Source organism: Maylandia zebra, linkage group LG18, assembly GCF_041146795.1.
Source record: "Maylandia zebra isolate NMK-2024a linkage group LG18, Mzebra_GT3a, whole genome shotgun sequence".
Classification (NCBI taxonomy): Eukaryota; Metazoa; Chordata; class Actinopteri; order Cichliformes; family Cichlidae; genus Maylandia; species Maylandia zebra.
Genome location: NC_135184.1, coordinates 21,214,467 through 21,232,936, shown reverse-complemented (window position 1 = coordinate 21,232,936; position 18,470 = coordinate 21,214,467). Strand labels below are relative to the sequence as shown.

The 18,470-nt window shown below is 40.7% G+C and overlaps 2 protein-coding genes across 6 annotated transcripts in view; one reads left to right on the top strand and one right to left on the bottom strand.

Moving 5' to 3' along the window:
* Positions 1 to 1,026: 1,026 nt before the first annotated feature.
* On the top strand, positions 1,027 to 6,916 carry LOC106676180 (uncharacterized). Its single transcript, XM_024799085.2, has 6 exons — positions 1,027 to 1,304; positions 1,755 to 2,063; positions 2,512 to 2,799; positions 3,642 to 3,956; positions 5,166 to 5,248; positions 5,339 to 6,916. Exons 3-6 carry the CDS (start codon positions 2,538 to 2,540, stop codon positions 5,441 to 5,443), a joined length of 765 nt encoding a protein of 254 aa, XP_024654853.2. The 5' UTR covers positions 1,027 to 1,304; positions 1,755 to 2,063; positions 2,512 to 2,537; the 3' UTR covers positions 5,444 to 6,916.
* Positions 6,917 to 7,605: 689 nt separating this feature from the next.
* The window catches only part of aknad1 (AKNA domain containing 1), a 12,261-nt gene continuing 1,396 nt past the window's right edge, over positions 7,606 to 18,470 (bottom strand). Inside the window, exons 2-22 of one of the 5 annotated variants that reach the window (XM_023154639.3) lie at positions 18,031 to 18,240; positions 16,410 to 17,482; positions 16,196 to 16,270; positions 15,984 to 16,095; positions 14,486 to 14,634; positions 14,346 to 14,405; positions 14,106 to 14,239; positions 13,823 to 14,000; positions 12,508 to 12,665; positions 11,989 to 12,141; positions 11,572 to 11,731; positions 11,361 to 11,455; positions 11,061 to 11,263; positions 10,856 to 10,970; positions 10,078 to 10,254; positions 9,782 to 9,882; positions 9,513 to 9,650; positions 9,322 to 9,408; positions 9,007 to 9,118; positions 8,730 to 8,898; positions 7,606 to 8,578 (exon numbers count right to left, since the gene is read on the bottom strand). In XM_023154639.3, the coding sequence (XP_023010407.3) occupies positions 8,399 to 8,578; positions 8,730 to 8,898; positions 9,007 to 9,118; positions 9,322 to 9,408; positions 9,513 to 9,650; positions 9,782 to 9,882; positions 10,078 to 10,254; positions 10,856 to 10,970; positions 11,061 to 11,263; positions 11,361 to 11,455; positions 11,572 to 11,731; positions 11,989 to 12,141; positions 12,508 to 12,665; positions 13,823 to 14,000; positions 14,106 to 14,239; positions 14,346 to 14,405; positions 14,486 to 14,634; positions 15,984 to 16,095; positions 16,196 to 16,270; positions 16,410 to 17,482; positions 18,031 to 18,235 (3,834 nt within the window). In that variant the 5' untranslated portion in view covers positions 18,236 to 18,240 and the 3' untranslated portion in view covers positions 7,606 to 8,398. Of the gene's footprint in view, positions 8,579 to 8,729; positions 8,899 to 9,006; positions 9,119 to 9,321; positions 9,430 to 9,512; positions 9,651 to 9,781; positions 9,883 to 10,077; positions 10,255 to 10,855; positions 10,971 to 11,060; positions 11,264 to 11,360; positions 11,456 to 11,571; positions 11,732 to 11,988; positions 12,142 to 12,507; positions 12,666 to 13,822; positions 14,001 to 14,105; positions 14,240 to 14,345; positions 14,406 to 14,485; positions 14,635 to 15,983; positions 16,096 to 16,195; positions 16,271 to 16,409; positions 17,483 to 18,030; positions 18,241 to 18,470 lie in introns of all 5 variants that reach the window. The other 4 variants (XM_023154638.3, XM_004542546.4, XM_023154640.3 and 1 more) reach the window with 4 other exon arrangements.

Below are 18,470 nucleotides of genomic sequence, written 5' to 3'. Positions count from 1 at the left end.
AGTGTGAGTCCTAAGATGACAGTCAGTCGTTCAGATGAGCTTATCTGTCAATACAGGGGTCTGCACGTCCCCATAGTAAGACAAATGTTTGAAAAAGAACAGTGTCTCTCCTTTCTCTTAGTGTGAGAAGTTAAGCCGTCCTGGAGGGGCTCATAGTAGAGCCACTGCTCCTCCACATCGAAAGGAGCCAGTTGAGGTGGTTTGGGCATCTGACAAGGATGCTTCCTGGGTGAGTGGTTCCAGGCATGTCCCACTAGGTGAGGAGATCCTGGGGCTAACCCACGACATGCTGGAGAGATTATATCTCTTGACTGGCCTGGGAACGCCTTGATGTTCTCTGCTTAGGCTGCTGCCCCCTGACCTGGCCCTGGATAAGCGGAAGCTGGATCTCTGGATGAGTAAAATTTGAATTACAAGTTTGCAGCTCAAAGTATATTTATATAAATATCATTCTGCAGGTTTGTGAATATTTTTCTGTAAGTGTGAATTGAAAACACTAGTGTATAAATTTTTTTTACAATTTACAAAATTTTAAAATACAAGTTTTTCTACATATTCTCACTTTTTGATTCTACGGGCTCTCAAATTTTAAAACATATTTACCTTCATATGTCTTCCCCTTGATTTGATTTTGTCTCTGAGCTCCAATGTTCTCCCAGTGTAACGTGTTCTCGTGTTCTTCATTTAGATACTCACTGGACTGTGTGTAGTTATTGTCATTTTTTAAACTTCAAATTAGTGGACATTGGTGGATGTATCTGCCACAGATGTTGAAATAGCTGCCTTTATTAAATAGAATAAAACTTTTCATTTATAATTAGTTATTTGTTTTGTGTTTAGAAATCAGATTAACTGGGCCTCAGTCAACTCGCTGCTCTGGAAGAGGTGGTCTGCAGACAGTTAGGCTGTGGATCAGCATTGGAGGCCACTCAATCAGCTCATTTTGGTGAAGGAACAGGACAAATCTGGCTGGATGATGTGACCTGTTCAGGAAGTGAAAGTTCTCTAACTCAGTGTCAGCACTCGTTGCTCTGGAAGAGTTGAAATCTTTTACAACAACACTTGGGGAACAGTCTGTGATGATGGCTGGGACATAAATGATGCTGAGGTGGTCTGCAGAGAGTTAAACTGTGGAACAGCACTGAAAGCCACTAAGTCCGCTCACTTTGGTGAAGGAAGAGGATCGATCTGGCTTGATGATGTGTCCTGTTCAGGAAGTGAGAGATCTCTGACTGAGTGTCAGCACAGAGGATTTGGGAAACATGACTGTACACACAGCAAGGATGCTGGTGTTGTCTGTTCAGGTAAGAAACTTTACTAATCAAAGTTAAATTAATAATAAAGGTCAATACAATTTTTTACTATTTATTTCATTACTTCTTGGTTTTGTCTTTAATATTATGTCATTAATATTATTTACGACTCCAGCATTTATGAAAAATTATTAGCTTGACTTGTTTGTTATCATTCAATATTAATTATTCACAGCCTGACAAATAAAGTGATGAGTGAGAACTGTCAAAAGAAACCGATTTAATATGATTGAAGCGTCCTATAACACTGAAATGTGAACTTAACATAAAGTATATAAATAGGACTGTAGGACTGTTCTTTTGTTTGATTTTTATGATCATTGAGCAGCTCAGTGATGTAAAGTTTGCAAATGATTGCACTCATGAACCAATTACACACTGAATAACATTCAGTCCATCAAAATGTTTTGTCTTATTGTTTATTATGCTCACTGTGCCCAGGTGTGCCAGTCAGATTATCTGGAAGCACTTTGTGCTCTGGAAGAGTTGAAATCTTTTACAACAACACTTGGGGAACAGTCTGTGATGATAACTGGGACATAAATGATGCTGAGGTGGTTTGTAGAGAGCTCGGCTGTGGAACGGCACAGAGTGCTGCTGTATCAGCCCGCTTTGGTGAGGGAAGTGGATCCATCTGGCTTGATGATGTGGACTGTTCAGGAAGTGAGAGATCTCTGACTGAGTGTCAGCACAGAGGATTTGGGACACATGACTGTACTCACCAAAAGGATGCTGGTGTTGTCTGCTCAGGTGAGAAATTATTTTTTTAAATATTTATCATTAAATATCAATAATATTTAAATACTGTTATGTGGTGGGAGATTTCTTTCTTTTTGTATTGATCACATAGTTTGACCATATCACTTTAGTAATGTAGAAGCACATTTTCACCAGTTGTATGCATGTGCACCGTAAATGGGCCTTATGCTCTAACACACATGTGTAACATGTAAGAGTTACATAGAGTCTTTGTCAGTGTGGGTATATAAGATGTGAGGATGGCAGCCATTGTCAGAGACCGCTTAGGTGTTTGACCAGAGTCTCTTCATATTGCAATATGTTATTAAGCTCACTTGAAATCATGCTCACCGAGATGTTTGCGGGTTTATTTGAAATTTCCATGACAATTATTAATATATAAAGTAAATTTTTGCCATTTTTAATTGAATCGTCTCTCCATGACTGCTGTTTTCCTCAGTGATCCTTCCAAAGCCCAGAATCTTCATGATTCCTGCTGGTAAAGTTGAGTGGAGAAGCGATGTCAGCATCACTTGTTCAATATCACCTCAAAGCCAGCAGCTTCTACAAGGAGAATTTACTCTGAAGCAGATTTCAGGCTCATTCAGTCAGAAAAAACCATCAACCACCAACTCTGCTACATTCAAGATCCTCAAAGTAGATTTTGACAAGGATGGATTATACCAGTGTGAATATTCACACGACTCCAGCATCTCCACAAGTGACTCTGTCACCGTCTCTGTTACTGGTAATAAAATGTAATATTGCTTATATTACAGTGACAGGAAAATACTGTGTTTACTTGTTACGCCCACTACAGGTTATTAGCATGAAAATATAACATCCATTAAGATAAGAAGTCTTAATTTCAGCAGTTCATCGATCAACGACAACACTTAATAGTCACTTCCCAATTATGTCTAAGATTGCAGAAACCCAACTTAATTTCATGCCAGTGTTCACTGCAATCAATAAATTAAAATACATGCCATGTGAATAAAGATTTTCATATTCATCCTGCCCTAAAAACTCCCAGAAAAGCCTTCAGTTAATCCAAAATACAGCTGCGAGAGACTGAGAGAAAGAGAACGCATATTTCTCCCATGTTGGCATTTCTTCATTGACTCCCTGTTAAATCTAAAATCTAAATCCTTGGTTTGGCCAAAGGTTTCTTCCTGTTAAAAGGGAGCCTTTCTTTCCCAATGTTGCCAAGTGCTAATTCATAGGGTGCAGTTTCTCTTTAATGCTGTACAGTCTTTATCTTATAATATAAAGCGCCTTGAGGTGTTTTGAATTCTCAATATCTATAAAAACTGAATTAATCTGAATTGTCTGGGCACCAAAGAATTGCTGGACTTTTGGGAGAGAAATGTTGTCCTATTCTTGAGGGATAAACGATTCTAGCACCTCAACAATCCTGAGCTGTCTTGTTTGTTTAATGATGGATTAAATGTTTTCAGTCAGTTAAAAAGATCTGGATCATATTCACACATGACACACGCATTAAAAGAGTGACAGAGTTTTTTCCGCCACCAGGTGGTGCCTCTTTTTCAATAGAGCTTCTTTATTTGTTGTTTATTTTGTTTTCAGTGTTGCTGCAGCAGCCCAGGATCTCTGTGACATCTCCAGATGGAAGACTTGCTATGGTTATAGAAATCATGAAGGGCTACAGCTTCATCTTCACCTGCTCAAACAATGATCGCTATTCAGGAGGAGTTTTCAATCTCATCTACTCTGGCTCCAACATGAAACACAATAAGACATCTGTCAACAGCTCAGCCTCCTTTAGTTTCCCTGTAGCTGACTTTGGACACGAGGGCCGCTACAGCTGTGTGTATGAGATAACTCTGACAGAAGGAACATTCACTTCTCCTGAGGCGGAGTGGATTTATGTCTCCGTTATATGTAAGTTAAGCAAACACCAGAACTCAATATTTCTGTTTGCTGTGAGTGTCATGGGTCAGTTTACGTAATGTTTTGAGTTTTTTAAACTTTCAAGTCTTGTTTAGCATTTGCACTTGTTCTTAGTCTATTTAGTCTTGTTTTCAGTTCCTCGTTGCTTTAATTCCTCGCTCAGTGTTCTCTGCTCATTCATTCATGTGTCTGTTTTCCACATTTAATTATCGAGATTTCGAGAGCGAGTGTTCCTTGTGCTTTGCTTTTAGTTTTGCTTCCATTGTTTAGTTTTCTGTGATTTAATTCAGCTGTGTCTTGTTCTCCCCGGCTGTCTCTGCTTCCCTGATTGCCCGTGTGTGTCTGTACTGTATAAAGTCGTAGTCTTCTTTTTCCATAGGACAGAGCAGGTCTTTATCTTGCCCTAGTGTGTTTTCCATGTTAAGGGTTTCAGTTTCTCTTTTTGGCCTTTGTTTTGCTAATGCTTGTTATTAGCCAAAAGAAATGGCACACTTTAGTTCAGTCTTCTCAGTCTTTATGCATCTGCTAATGGTTCTTCCATCTACACACAGTCAGTAGCATCTACTGATCATGGCAGTGATAGTTTGACTGCATCATGTTGGAAGGTTTTCGATGACACAGAAAAAGGATTTAAAAAATACTTGGAATATTTAAACATTTTTTGTAAGTATGTGGTTTTAATCAAGTTTAATGATGCCATATGTTATGAAAAAAGTTGAACAAAGAAATAACCCACACCTGTTAAGTGCCTGAAAATTGTGGCTATAAAATGTTAATTTCTTCACAGCACACTAAATACTTTTGTTGAATCCTTCAAAATCACTTTGAGTCTCACATTTACATCATGTAAGTGTGGCTACACACTTAAAATAACACAAATCTAAAGCTTTCTAAACCTAACTGTAGGTAGTTCATTAGTGGCTGTTGTACAGTCTGCAATGTTGTATTGTGGTCACCATATTTGTCAGATCGAGCCACGCCTCCTAAACCATAACTGGGTAATATTGTGTTGAGGACACACCTCCATCTCGTGGAGAGGGTTTTTTCATTCACTGGGAGCCCATTGTTTTATAATCTATTGATGTTAACATGATTTATGAGGAGATTTTTCACAAGATTTGTTTCAATGTCTTTAAAACAAAATAAATTATATGACAGTTTGTTCTGTGGTAAGTGATGATGACTGATCTCTTTCCACAGATTCAAGAACTCCAATCCTGAGATATGTTCTCCTGCCTCTGGTTCTGCTTTTGGAGAACATTGCCCTTCATTTCTACTATAAGGTACATCAGAGTAAATAAAAGCATGTATGAAACTGAGTAGTAGCTGAGAAGTGTAGGAACAGTAACATGGATTGTGTATCGTCTCTCCAGGTCATCAAAAAGCAGAAATCAGACAAAAAGGAGAACAATGAGACGGATGTTTCCAGAGCTGAAGAAGTGGAGGCTGAGGAGGAAGCGGTCCAAGAAATAGAATAGAATTGAAACACATAGAAACACACACAAGTTTAAAATCCACTATCTGATTTTATCTATATCTATCTCTTTCTATATATGTATATAGATATATATTAGTCCATATATACTCCAGTCCTCTCTCTTTTTTTCATCTTTCTCTGATTCTAAAAGTGAAGTTTTTACAGATTAAGTATTTTTTTCCCTCAATAACCTCTATCTTTAGCTAGACAGAATATGTGTCAGTTTGTGATGTCTTTGTACTCTCGAGTGTTTGAAATTATTTGCCATTAAAAAAAAACAAGTTCCCTTATTTATAGCCTCCTATCCTGTGGCACTCACAGCAGGAATGTATGACAGTGATGAGAAGGAGAAGTATGCAGCCGGGACCAGAGGGGGTTAAATGAATGACATCATCCAACAGCTTTTTAGCTTGTACATCTCAGTGTGGTTTGCAATTTGCAGTGAAGACATGACAGGAGTCAGAAAGATGAGCAGATCAACAGTGTCTGAAAGTCATGTCATTAAGAAATAGCGAATATAAGGAAAACAGGGGTGACTCAAGACTCACATCCATGCCGCTTATAACTTAAAATATGACGTTTATGACGTTTGACTTTGATTTGATGATTTCTTGAACTAAGCTAAACTGTCAGCCTTTTATTGCAACAGAAAAGTGGAGTCCACAAGTTTACAAAGACCAAAAATATCTCTAACATTAATGTCAGTTCCTTCACATGCTTGATGTCTAAATGTATGAAAATTTCAAACCACCTCTCACCATCAGTAACATGTCCCAAACAAAAACACTCACTGACCCGCATTTACTTTGTTGGGATCTGGTCACATTAGGCTGGTTTGTGTCAGTAGGACCGACTAGACCCCCGCAGATTTAATCAGGCCTGCATTTGACTCCGTCCTTGTGGCTAACAAGTTTTTGTGGGACATATGTAGTGTTTTCATTCACCCATCTGTGAAGATACGAAGTCAAGGAAAATATACTGATTTCTGAGAGCATGTCAGACACCACTGATCCAACATGTGGCTGTAATGTGCTGAGTAATTCTGACACAGCATAGGATCAGTGAAATTTTTCACATCATGTTACCACCCAACAACATCTTTTGTTGAACTTGCTGTACTCTACTGACCACTATAAGTCTGTGAAGGTTCTTTAAGTTGCTTGAAGACGTTTCACCTCTCATCCGAGAAGCTTCTTCTGTTCTAGGGTCAAATGGTGGAGAGTCCCAGATTTATATAGTTGGTAAAGCTACGCCCCCTGCTGTCCAAGATCAACACAGCTAGTAGGACTGCTGTCACAGGAAATCTTAATTAGTGACTTTATTTCCTGTTAGTACATTAAATATTTCTGCTTTTATTTCTGTGTTAAATAAAGTTTGTTCAGCTGCAGTAATGCTCATGATCAGAAAGTTGCAGTATTTTTAAAAAGTAAAAGGCTAGAGCTTTGCTTCGACTTCACTTTATACTACTGTCAAGTTTTTTGCATCACTGTTTTTCTGTCACATTTTATAATTTGTTGAAATAAATATGTGATTGTATTAAATGTGATGTCTTTTTTTCCTGCTAGTTATCAGCCTTTTGTCATCTTGCTAACCACCTGCCCCTGTCTTTCATTCATCTTTTTTATAGTTTTATTATTTATTTTGATTTAAAAAAGGATTATCTCTGCATCTTCTGCTTAGATGTGCAGAGGAGATCAGCTGGTTTAGTCAGTTTGCTGGAAGAGAGCTAAAAACGAACTTTCTTTAAGAGATGCCAGAATATTTTTTGTTTTAAAATATGAATGGTAAATGGCCTGTATTTGTATAGCGCTTTTCTAGTCCCTAAGGACCCCAAAGCGCTTTACACAACCAGTCATCCACCCATTCACACACTGGTTAAACCAATTAAACTAGTGGGTTTTAAATAACCTTTACTACCGCACTGTTCACTGCACAGCACAACAAGAAGTTTTAGAATCCAGTGCATGACTGAGAAAGGCCATCACATCAAAGCGTGTTTGAATTTCGGCGGACAATAACCTCCTGCAATCCTGTAATAACATCAGCTTTAATCCCGAGGACAGGTGTGTGCCCGTATCTTTGTGTGGGGACCTTAAGGTGCATTTCAGTGTCGACAACATGTATGAATCTTTGCACTGTGCTGCTGTTTCTTATCATTTACTGAGAGTCGTAAGAAAGAGGTATTGTCTCCAAATCTGTGCACTGACATCACAGTTAAAAGAAAAAAAACAAAGTAGGTACAAACAGGAAAAAACTACAAATGCCAAACGCATGAAACTCACTGCATGATTCTGCAGGAAAATGATCACAAACACACAACTGAAGCAGGCAAAGTAAAGAGGTGAAATATCAGAGAGAGTCACCTGATGTCTAAGGATGGTTAAGGATGTATTTTCACTTGCGGCACCCAATTAAAAAGGATCAAGCTGAATTTTATGTCACTTTATATTTTTTATGTGTTTACTTCCTATATTTTCCATCTGTAAATCATACATTCACTGTAGCTTCACTTCTTATATTTCACCTGACATTAAAAAAAGATTACCAGGGTGTTCAGTGACATGGAGCATTGTGAAAATAAGTTTACATTTATTGCTTCAACTTGTCGCAATGTACTCTATGTCTACTGTTGTCGTCACTATGAGATCACATTGTGCCTCACAGCATTTCTTTTGAATACATTTTGGTAAGAATACAGTTAAGATGGATGGATAAAAATGTTCTTCAGAGGCCTTGAGATCAAATCAAAACATGAAGACATTTCAAAAAATGTTGCCCATTCATAAAAATATCAGTAACTTTATAAACGTACTATACATGTTACTACTATAGACGATACTGTTTAAACCAAAAGAAAACAAAAACAAACGTATCACAGATCACATCTGTGAATCAGATATACTTTATTTAAAATATATTTCATAAAGGTATCAGGCAAAGAGATGAGAGTATAAACTCATCCATAGCCAGGTTCCAGATGTTTCCTTCCACCTTGTGACTGCATGTGGTGCAGTTTCCTGTGTAGCTGAGCCTTAGCCAGATCTACAGACAGCCTCCTGGCCATGCGGTCAGTGGTCCTCTTCATGCTGCGAGCCATCTCAATCGCCTGGTCCAGAGTCCTGTTCACGTCTTCTTCCTAGAAAACCAAAGAAACTTGTCCCTTAAGCCAAGTAAGACTTGTGTATGTCACAGTAAAGACCTGATCTTTATTATGATATACAGCAGATGTTCCTGTATATAAAGAGAACTGGTTTATCTGATTTGCGTTAAAGTTTGAGACATTTGACCTTGCTCCTGCTACGTCTGCTTGTCCTGCTGCCAGTCTTGAAGGGCACGGATGATGGAGACGGTGTCCGCTGAAAGTACACATTGCTGGGCAGGAGTGCTGTGTCTGACTGAGTGGAAGGTTTTCTGTGATGGGACATGGACTGCAGCGGTGGCTCCCTGAATTTATAGCTGGATTTGACAACACGTAGCAAAAAAGAATGATTTATCCCAAGAAAAAACTATGAAGCGTACAGCTGATAAATATCTCTATCAATGCAGTTAATGCTTGTATTTTACCTGGCCGGCAGACTGCAGGAGGAGCCGTAGCTGACCTGCAACAGCGGCTTCTGGAGAAACGAGCTGGAGAGAAGAGACCATCTGTCCTTGGAGTGTAAACTATTTGTGACAACTGTAGATCACAGAAACATGACCAACAGTGTGCTCAGTAAGAATTAGTACGTATTGACAGCAGTGATTTTCCTTTTCACCTTACAGTATTACAGCCCTTACACTATTCATCCAGATAACACTAATACATTTACTGAGGTCAGTTTCATAACTCATTAAATCAAAACCTTGATGGACAAAACCTGACATGAAACAGTTTCTCACTCTGTGGTCTGAAGTCAGACATCATGTCGTTCTTTCCTTTTAAACTGCAGCTTCTCAACCCAGAAGTTTCCAGTGAGCGGCCTCCCTCTGTCCACGCAGCAGGAGAAACTGAATGTTCAGTTCAAAGACAATCAGACAGAAAATCATCCAAATAAAGTGAAACAAAATTCTGCTGTGACTCTGGCTCTGACCTCCTTTGGGCTGGACCGCCTGGTGTTTAAACTGAAACTCAGGTCCCGAGGATACGCCTCTGCCACCTTTTCTGCTCCCTGCTGGTGAACTGTGTAACTGCAACATTATCTCAGAGCTTGTTTCACTGCTGTCTGTGCCTGAAGAGCAAACGAACAAATTACATTAAAAGGATGAAGTAACATCTGCATGCACTCATATCAAAGCAGGGAAGGGAACTTAGAGCCAGACAATTGGAGTTTACACAGTTTTATGGCTGGTGGGGGTCTACCTTTGCTCTGGCTGGGGTCCATGTCTGATGAGATCCAGTCCTCCAGCCTTGCCTGACTGAAACTGAAGTTACTCACATCTCTGCTGCTGATATTCCCCACTCTACATGTTATGATACAAATAATCAATATGAGAAGACATTTGGACTCTAAATGGTTATTTCTGTTTAAATGTTTATCATGAAACTGAAATTCTTACTTGTTAGTTTACTAGATATAATACATGTCACTATCAACATGATAACACCTTACAAAATGTCCATCTTTCATTCATTGACCATGATGATCAGAGTCCCACCTGTTACAGGCTGGACTTTGGTAAGTCCTGGTTCTGGACCGGCGCTCCTGGCGCTCTTGTCTGTATTTTGAGGTGAGATAGTCCATCTTCTGAGCTAAGTGAGGTAATTGCACTAAGCCCACCTCCAGGTCCTTCTTTAGCCTAGACACCTCCGATTGCAAGGCCAGGATAGCCTCACTGGTCACACACGAGCGACACAGAAATGTAAATGTTCATAAAATGGGAAAAAAGGTCATGATAAAGTTCCAGTAGATACGGGCAAATATTTAGCTTAAATGCTGACTGCTAGAACAAAGCCACATACTTGTGAAACCCCTTCAAAACAAAACAAAAAAAGAACAGTTGTTGATCGAGGTAATGAAGGCAACAACACAGAGAGATTGAAACCAAAAGGGTGAATCTCAGATGAGCTGTTTTTCAAGGGAGAGCTCTAAGAATTCAAAGGTTTCAAGAGTGGCCTCAACAGTAATTATTTGCATTAGATTTATTCCTATAAGCCTTATAACCAGTTGTCTGCTGCCACTTTAAAAGTGCAAGACCAAATTTGCGTCCTACACTGCCCTCTGGCTTTAACTTTTATTTCTTCTTAAAGAGGTTGAGCACCAACACTTTCAAAGGGTGAAAGTCCCACTCCCATAAAGTGCCACTTTATTTTGCTGCTGTTTTCATGTTAATTATACACACTCTTCATAATTTTACCCACAGTGGTTTAACATTTGAATTCACAGCAGTGCAGTGATTATTCACTAACACTGGTGTTTGTTTTCGGCATACTGACCTATTACAAGAGCAGGAGCGCAGAGGGCTGCCTCTGCCATCAGTATCCATGGAGGTGCCAAGTAGAGGTTGAGATACGAGCTGATGGTGCTGAGCAGACAGGCTTTGGTCAGATCCTGTTTGGTCAGTGGTGGACACGAGGAACTTTAGCACTGACCAGAAAACATGACATAAAAAGTGAACATGCAGTGATGGAGATTACTCACCTTGCAGCATTGCTGAAGGTTTCTTAGTGGTACTGTCCACCCACAGATCCACTCCAGCTGTTGCTCCACAGTGTTGTGTTAGGACAGATGGGTGGGGGCTGGCCCACTGGTAGCCAGTGATGGCAGGGTGGATGGCTGTTTGCAGGTGGGAGCACGAGTCTTCACTGTCTGAGCTACTTAAACCTTCTTTCTGGGACAACACACTGCAGAAGCAAAAGCTCAGCTTAAGGTATTCTCATGTTAGGCTCATGTGATATGTTTATGATGGTGAACCAGTCATTAAAATACTCTCACTCACACCTTTCTGGAAGCAGATTTGATTGAAATGATCCCGAGCCCGAATGATTCAAGTAAGAGCTCCCAAATCCGCTGTCTGTCTCTGAACTCACCATCTTCTGTGCATCAATAACAAGGTTTTAACCAAAAGATATGCATGAACATTTGCATTGCATTTTAATTGTGTGGAAGAGACAGCAGCGGTCAAACAGGCTAGCTTGTATCTGCAACTGACCTGCGAGGCACATGAGGTGTTGAGATCCGGCTCTGAGAAGCTGTGGCTCTCTGAGCCTCTTGGTGCATCAGAGGAACAGGAGACCTCCACTGCCAGACTAACACAGTCACCCAGATCACATTCATCCTTTTGTCTGGAGACTCTATCCTTGATGCTGTGGCTGCAGAAAGAGCAAGTGTTTACTGTATAAAGTCTAAGTGTAATAAACAGCAGTGGTTTTGTTTCAAAACTTTTTTTAACAGTAGGATATGAAAAGCATTATGAGAAGAAGACAATGCCTATGTTTTCTGTATTGAGCATGATAATATATTATGCAAAAACAGATCTCTTGCATTATGAAGACTTAAATATAAAACTAAAAAACAGCAATAAGAAGCCATAACAGAGAGTCAGTCACCTCACAGTCACAACACTGACCTGCTGACTGTCCACTGCTCGTGTGAGGTGGTCTTGTTTCCACACAGGTAAGCTAAGATGTCACTGTGATCTGCCACCTCTGACAAACCAGAGCTCCTCTCCTCATCCTCATCTTTACAGACATCAAGTCCAACCAAGGAGCCCGTTGAGTCCCTAAAACAGGCCAGAGAAGAATACCTGCACACAGATCCAAGCACTCCCTTCCCTCCGTACTGTGCAACCCAACACCAGCTGTGTACACGAAACACTACCTGCCCACAGGAAGGCTGAGAACGTGCACAAACACACACGTATGCACCGCTCACAGCATAAACAGCTAGCCAGGACAAGGGGGTTTATTACAGTATACTTATATCCATCCAAGTCATCTTTAATTTTTCAGCACATTTGCCACCGAGCTGTATATTAGCTGCATATCAGAAACTATAAAAATGTTATATTTACAAAAGAAAGATTTAAAATTTAAGTTTTAAGTTTAAAACCTAAACATTAGACTGCAAAGAAGAAATTTATTGGTACCGTGACTGGCAGCTGCCATGTCCAGAGTTTTTCACTAGAGGGTCAGCAGTTACGAGCTCACTACTTTGGTCTGATCCACCATTTATCTGAAGGTCACTGCCCTCCTCTGCTTCTTCTTCCTCTTCTTCTTCCTCTGTGTCCATCTTATAACTTTGCCCCTGAAACATAAAAGTTAATGCAAACATATGCACATACTTAGCATCTGTACCAGGAAAGGATTTGTCACAAATGAAGATGCAGGGCATGGATGCAAATAAGGATCCCTATCATACCAACAGGGCTGAGCAGATATATTTCAGCCTTAAAGGCAGCATGAGCACAGGAGATTATTATAATTTCTTCTCAATCTATATTTCTGACTCTAAAAGACAGAAAGCAGCCACCATGAAAAAGCAGATATAAAACTGCACTCCAAGAAAAAAAATGTAGATAAGGTGACCAGTGTGAAGGCAACTGTTCAAAACATGAAAACCAAACATTTAGCTACTTATAAGAGGCTTTTAGCTGAGCTTAATTTGGAGAAGAAGAGGAAGAGAGGAAAAACCCTCTTAAAAAATCATGGAGTTTAACCACCAGCTCCGGAGGCCAAAGCAGATGAGGCTGGTTTTTTTTGTAGATGAATGTATACACAAACTAGCAGTCAGCAGTCATCTGCAAAGGTGGACGGTCTCATCCAAGAAACCCTGCAGCTGAAACAAATGCTCTGAAAAGAAAATGAATTGTAGGCCCAAGAAGAGCCTGAGAAACTTGAGGCAATCACGGTGACAGAGGCTTTCTGTGAAGAAGCCTCAAATGATGCTTCACAGAAGCTCAATCCTGTGGAGAAATTCAATAAGGAAACGGCCAACAGCAATTTTCAGCTGAAGAGTGCAGTTTACAAGCTTTAATGTGGAGCCTCAGGTAATGAGCACAAAGAAAACACTGGAGCTCCTCCAGCATCCAACAGAGTGCATAACAGAAGTTCCGCTGACAGATCTGAAAGTAGCAGCTACGCTGAAAACGATCCAGACTAAATCTAAGTCAGAAAAGGCTTTTCAGAACTTTCTGATCACACCTCATGTTGCAAAGACCTTTTTATTCAAACCAAGCATTTAAAATATTCACAATGTCATTTTTTGCAGATAAATAATTAAACATAACAACACAATTTTTGGAAACCTACAATTGCATTGCTACTAGTATGAATTTGAACTGTTGATATGCAGCATTGCATTTTTACTATTCACAGCGTATTCTGACTATAAAAGGCCCCAAATCAGAGAATATGAATAGTGTGGCAAAAACATTAAACGTGAATTTTCTGTGTGTCTTTTACCTCATGCAGGGAAGGTGGAGGTGAAGGTGTGAACATGCAGACAGGAGTGGGTACAGTCGTGGACGTGGGAGTGGATGTTGAGTGAGGAGGAGAAATCTGATCACACACGTTTTTGTCTATGATCTCCTTAATGTCCTCAAGATGCATGCCTATCCTAAAGATGTCTCCTTCCACTAGTCTGCACGCGCACACACACACACACACACACACACACACACACACATAAATGGGTGCACAAACATGATACTGACACTTACAGCTGCCACCCCGGGGTCTCTCTGACCTGTTAGCATCAAAAGTGCCAGTGTTCCTGGATAAGCCCATGTAGTTTTGCATCTCCAGAGCTCTGTGCTCCTCCTTCTTACTGATGTAGTTTCTTTCCAACTGGTCTTGAGCCTCCATCATGCTCCTCAACATCTGCAAAAGGATCAGTCTATACTAATGCCCATGCAGAAAAAAAGCAGGCCCCAAATTGTGCTTGAAATGTAGTTTACCTTACATGTAGGATGTAAAGGATCCTTACCATTTGCTTTTCTTCTGTGCTTACAGCCATGTTGCTCACAGTAAATCTAAATTCATCCACCTGAAGAGCAGAAGGTTTGTAAACGTTTAAAATATGTGTGCGTTTAATTGTACAATAGCTGTAGTCATTTTCAAACACACCTTCTGCATGAACTGGCTGATGATGTCTCTCAGCTCAGCGGTCATCCTTTCCCCATCACTGGGATTATCCTGAAGCTCGCTGGAGGAAGCTGAGGCCGCCTCCTTAATGGTGCTGACGAGAGCTGACTCAGCTTTTTCATTTAAGCTTTCTGAAAACAAGCCAACATGGGAGTCATACACACTCAACATAATTAAGGTAATAAGTTATGAGTAAAATGTTCCTGACACATCTTCTGGGATTTGTACTGCCAATATATCTTTCTTTGTAGCTTTATTTACTTATTTTTATAAATAATGCTGCCAAGCACAAAATGCATCCAGACCAAATCATTAGCTCAGCCAGAGGCGTGGCAGTGTGAGGGATGCTCTGCTGTGATTAGTTGATAGGGTTAGGGTGGGTTGGGTCAGAGCTGATGTAATGTAGCTCAAACCACTAGGCTGGGAATAACATCACAACAGAGGCCCTCAAGGATCATGGCAACACTAACTTTAGAGTCCCTCACAAAAACTTGTGTGTTACCTCTCCCTTATCTAGTATCACCTATGGAGAAAGGCTTTTCTGCATTACTATAAAGTATTATTTAAATTATTAAACTACAGTTAGTCAGTATAGCCCTCGCTGCTGCTGCATGCTGGGGTTTAAATCTGCACCACTGTGTTTACAAAGGGTGCTAGATTTACTGGTTCTGCAGCTTTATTAGAACCGCCGTAGAGACAGACCGTAGCTGTGATTACTGCAGCAGAATGACATGCCACCTTAACTCTAAATTTAACATGACTGTTTTTATTTGCTGTAACATTATACACCAATTTTTATGTGCACCCAGTGATGGTTTCATTGCCCGAGTCCCCGTCAGCGATGCTCCGCAGGCTCAGATGCTACTGTAGCTGTCCAGAGCAGTGCAGGTTAAACCACACTGGCAGCTGGAGGACAACAGCAGTATCTGTAAACAGCTTCAATCACCACAGCCAGGCTGAGCAGCTGCAGCCCTGCTCACAGCCAGCAGCTGGTTACTCTAACAGAATGGCCTTTTAAAATGAATAATGGCACATTTCATTTCATTTCTGTAGTATTAACTCTTAACTATCTGTGTCTTATAGCTGGACAGGAGCCACACACCGACTGTATGGAGGGATCAGTATGCAAAATATTTAGGGGGCACCACAAAACTAAGGCAAAATACTGGATTCAATAAAATAATCAATCTATTTTCCAGCTAAAATGACAACAAACTGGAGAGCAGCTGCCGGCCTGAGCACAACATGCCTTTAACGTAGTGTTTAACTCGACTTTCTGATCATTCGGTGTTTAAATAAAGATACACAGGCCTGGTTTGTCATAAATATTCAGTTATTCTTTCAATGTCATTAAAAGGTTTCATTAAAAAATGTGTCATCTAAACTGATCACTCTCTGAGGAATCCAGTCAGACTTTATTTTCATGTAGTAGAAGGCAGTTAACCTTTCATGATATCAGATGTCGGACACGGAGCCGTACCTGATGAGGGAAGATGAGGAGCTTTGTATCCAAGATGGCTCAGCTCAGCTAACTGCCCCTGATCTTCATCATCATCCTCTAAATAAAGCATGAGTTCTGAGGAGAGCTGATTCTGTGAAAAGCAATAAATACCTTTGTATCTTACATTTGAAATGTAACTAATTTAACACAGGCCTGTGTGAATTACACCAGGAAGAAACCTTAGAACTCACACTGGTTCCTAGTCTCATCTGATCAATGAGGTTCTCTGCCTCTGCGTATTTGGTGAGTAATTTATCATATTCAGCCTAAAGAAAATAGAGAGGATGGATGTTACAGCTCTATCTAAGAAAACAGTAATGCAATGATGACAGAAAATATCAGCTAAAGAAACTGAAAGTCTAAGGTTCATTTGCAGTGCAAAGATATGATCTGAATGCTTTCTACCTGCAGATGGTGCACCAGTGCAGGAGGAGTGTGCTTTTCTTCATCTTTAAAGACATTAGCTTTCCCAGCTGGCAGGACTGAGTCCTCCAAGACTCTGCTGATCACCTCTAACATGCCTGGGGAAGACTGAGCTCTGTGAATGGTGCTAGGGCACTGAGGAAGTGATCTGGCTGGGGTTTTGGGGATTTTCACTTTAGGGGCAACCTTGGAGAAGTCGGGGAGCGGGTAATGGACTTGGCCTTGGCCATACTTCATCTCACTGAAGGATCTTGTACGCACCAGAGGAACTCTCTGAACCTGCTCTTCCTCCTCATCTGCTTTGTCCTGCTTTACTTCATCTGCACTGAAATCCCCAATGCTCTGCTTAGAATCTGTACTTTCAGAGTTGGACATGCTGTTTGCACAAGCACCAGATGTGAAAGTAGGAGTCTTCTTTTCTATCTGCTCTTCTGAACTTGCTTTTTTTGATGCAGCATTACTCTTTTCATCTGAGCTCTCTGTGTGGTTATTATTCACTGCTTTGCTGTTGTGTGTTGGAGCCTGGCTAAAAACACTGTCGTCTGCACTCTCCAACAGGGACACCTCTGGCAGGGTCTCTGCCTCGATCAGCCTACCCAACCGCAGCAATTCCTCGTGGGAGAAGTGCCGCAGCAATAACTGGTTAATGTCTGCAGCACCAGGATGCGGTCCACCAAGCTCACTTTGCTTGGAAGCATCAAAAACGTTGTCCTGCTTTGTGCTGATATCTTCTTGCACCAATTCAAGCTGACCAGAAAGATCAGGACTTGTATGAACAGTGTGTCCTCCATCAGAGCTAATGTTTCCCTCAGAATAATCTTTCTTGTTGAAGTAAGGGCTTCCAATGTTGCCATCATATGGCAAGTCCTCCTGATCCTCATCACTGGTATTTTGTCCAGTGTCCTCACTTCCCTGCTTATCTTGCATGGTGTTTGATCTTTGGGAAGACACATGTAAGAGATTTCTCTTGGAACTGCTCTCTAGAACCCTCCCGCTCAGACTGCCCACACTGCTCTCTGAGGAGGAGTCATCCAAGCCAGACAGCTCCGCGTCCCCTGCAAATTAAAAACCCAAATACCATGAAAACCTAATTACAGGGTCATGTTGATTCCATTAAGGCTAATGGTGGTGACTGACTGGTGGTGGTCAGAGGGCCCGGTGGCGCCAGTGTCCGGCAGCCTCGCCTCTGTCAGTGCGCCCCAGAGCAGCTGTGGCTACAACATAGCTTACCATTGCCAGTGTGTGAATGTGTGTGTGAATAGGTGAATGACGGAATGTAGTGTAAAGCGCTTTGGGGTCCTTAGAGACTGAGTAAAGCGCTATACAAATGCAGGCCATTTACCATTTGCAGGCCATTTAATGATGAGAGTGAAAACTAGCTCATGACTTTGCAAAAACAATATATGTGTCATTGCATTTGTTTTGTCACACCTGAAGTGAGCAAAAAAACATAGCAGATGTTTAACATTCTGCATGCCAACATATTTATAATGATGTATTATTAAAAAAATTGTTTTATGTAAACTTTTGATTATATACGCACTAATTCACCGTAGTATACAAGAAAACTGACACAATAAACAACAGTGCCTGCATGTCTTACCACTAAGATGGATGCTTGCTTCAGAGGCAGCAGACTCTGCCTGGGACAGATGCAAGGCCAAAGAACTCTCCAGATCACTTAAGTGGAGACTTTCATCCTCACTGAGATCAACAAAGAAGCTCTGCTCGATGCATTTTTCCCACAGCACTACGGGTCTGTCCTCCCCCTGAACATCCTCATCCGACTCTCCCAGGTCTCCCTCCATGGACTCTGCAACAGAAAAATGGATGCACTGTTCAATATCGCCTCACCTCTGTTAAGAAAAAAGCAGGGTGAGAAAACTGAACGAAGCACCATTCATCTCTTAGCAACGCAACCTGCAAAGTGACAACACTGGATCAAAAAGCACTAAGGTGTCAATTATTCAACAATCAATACAATGTGTGCACAGAAGATTGCGTGCTGCAAGGGTGTAAAGTTTTTGAGTTAATTATATGCTT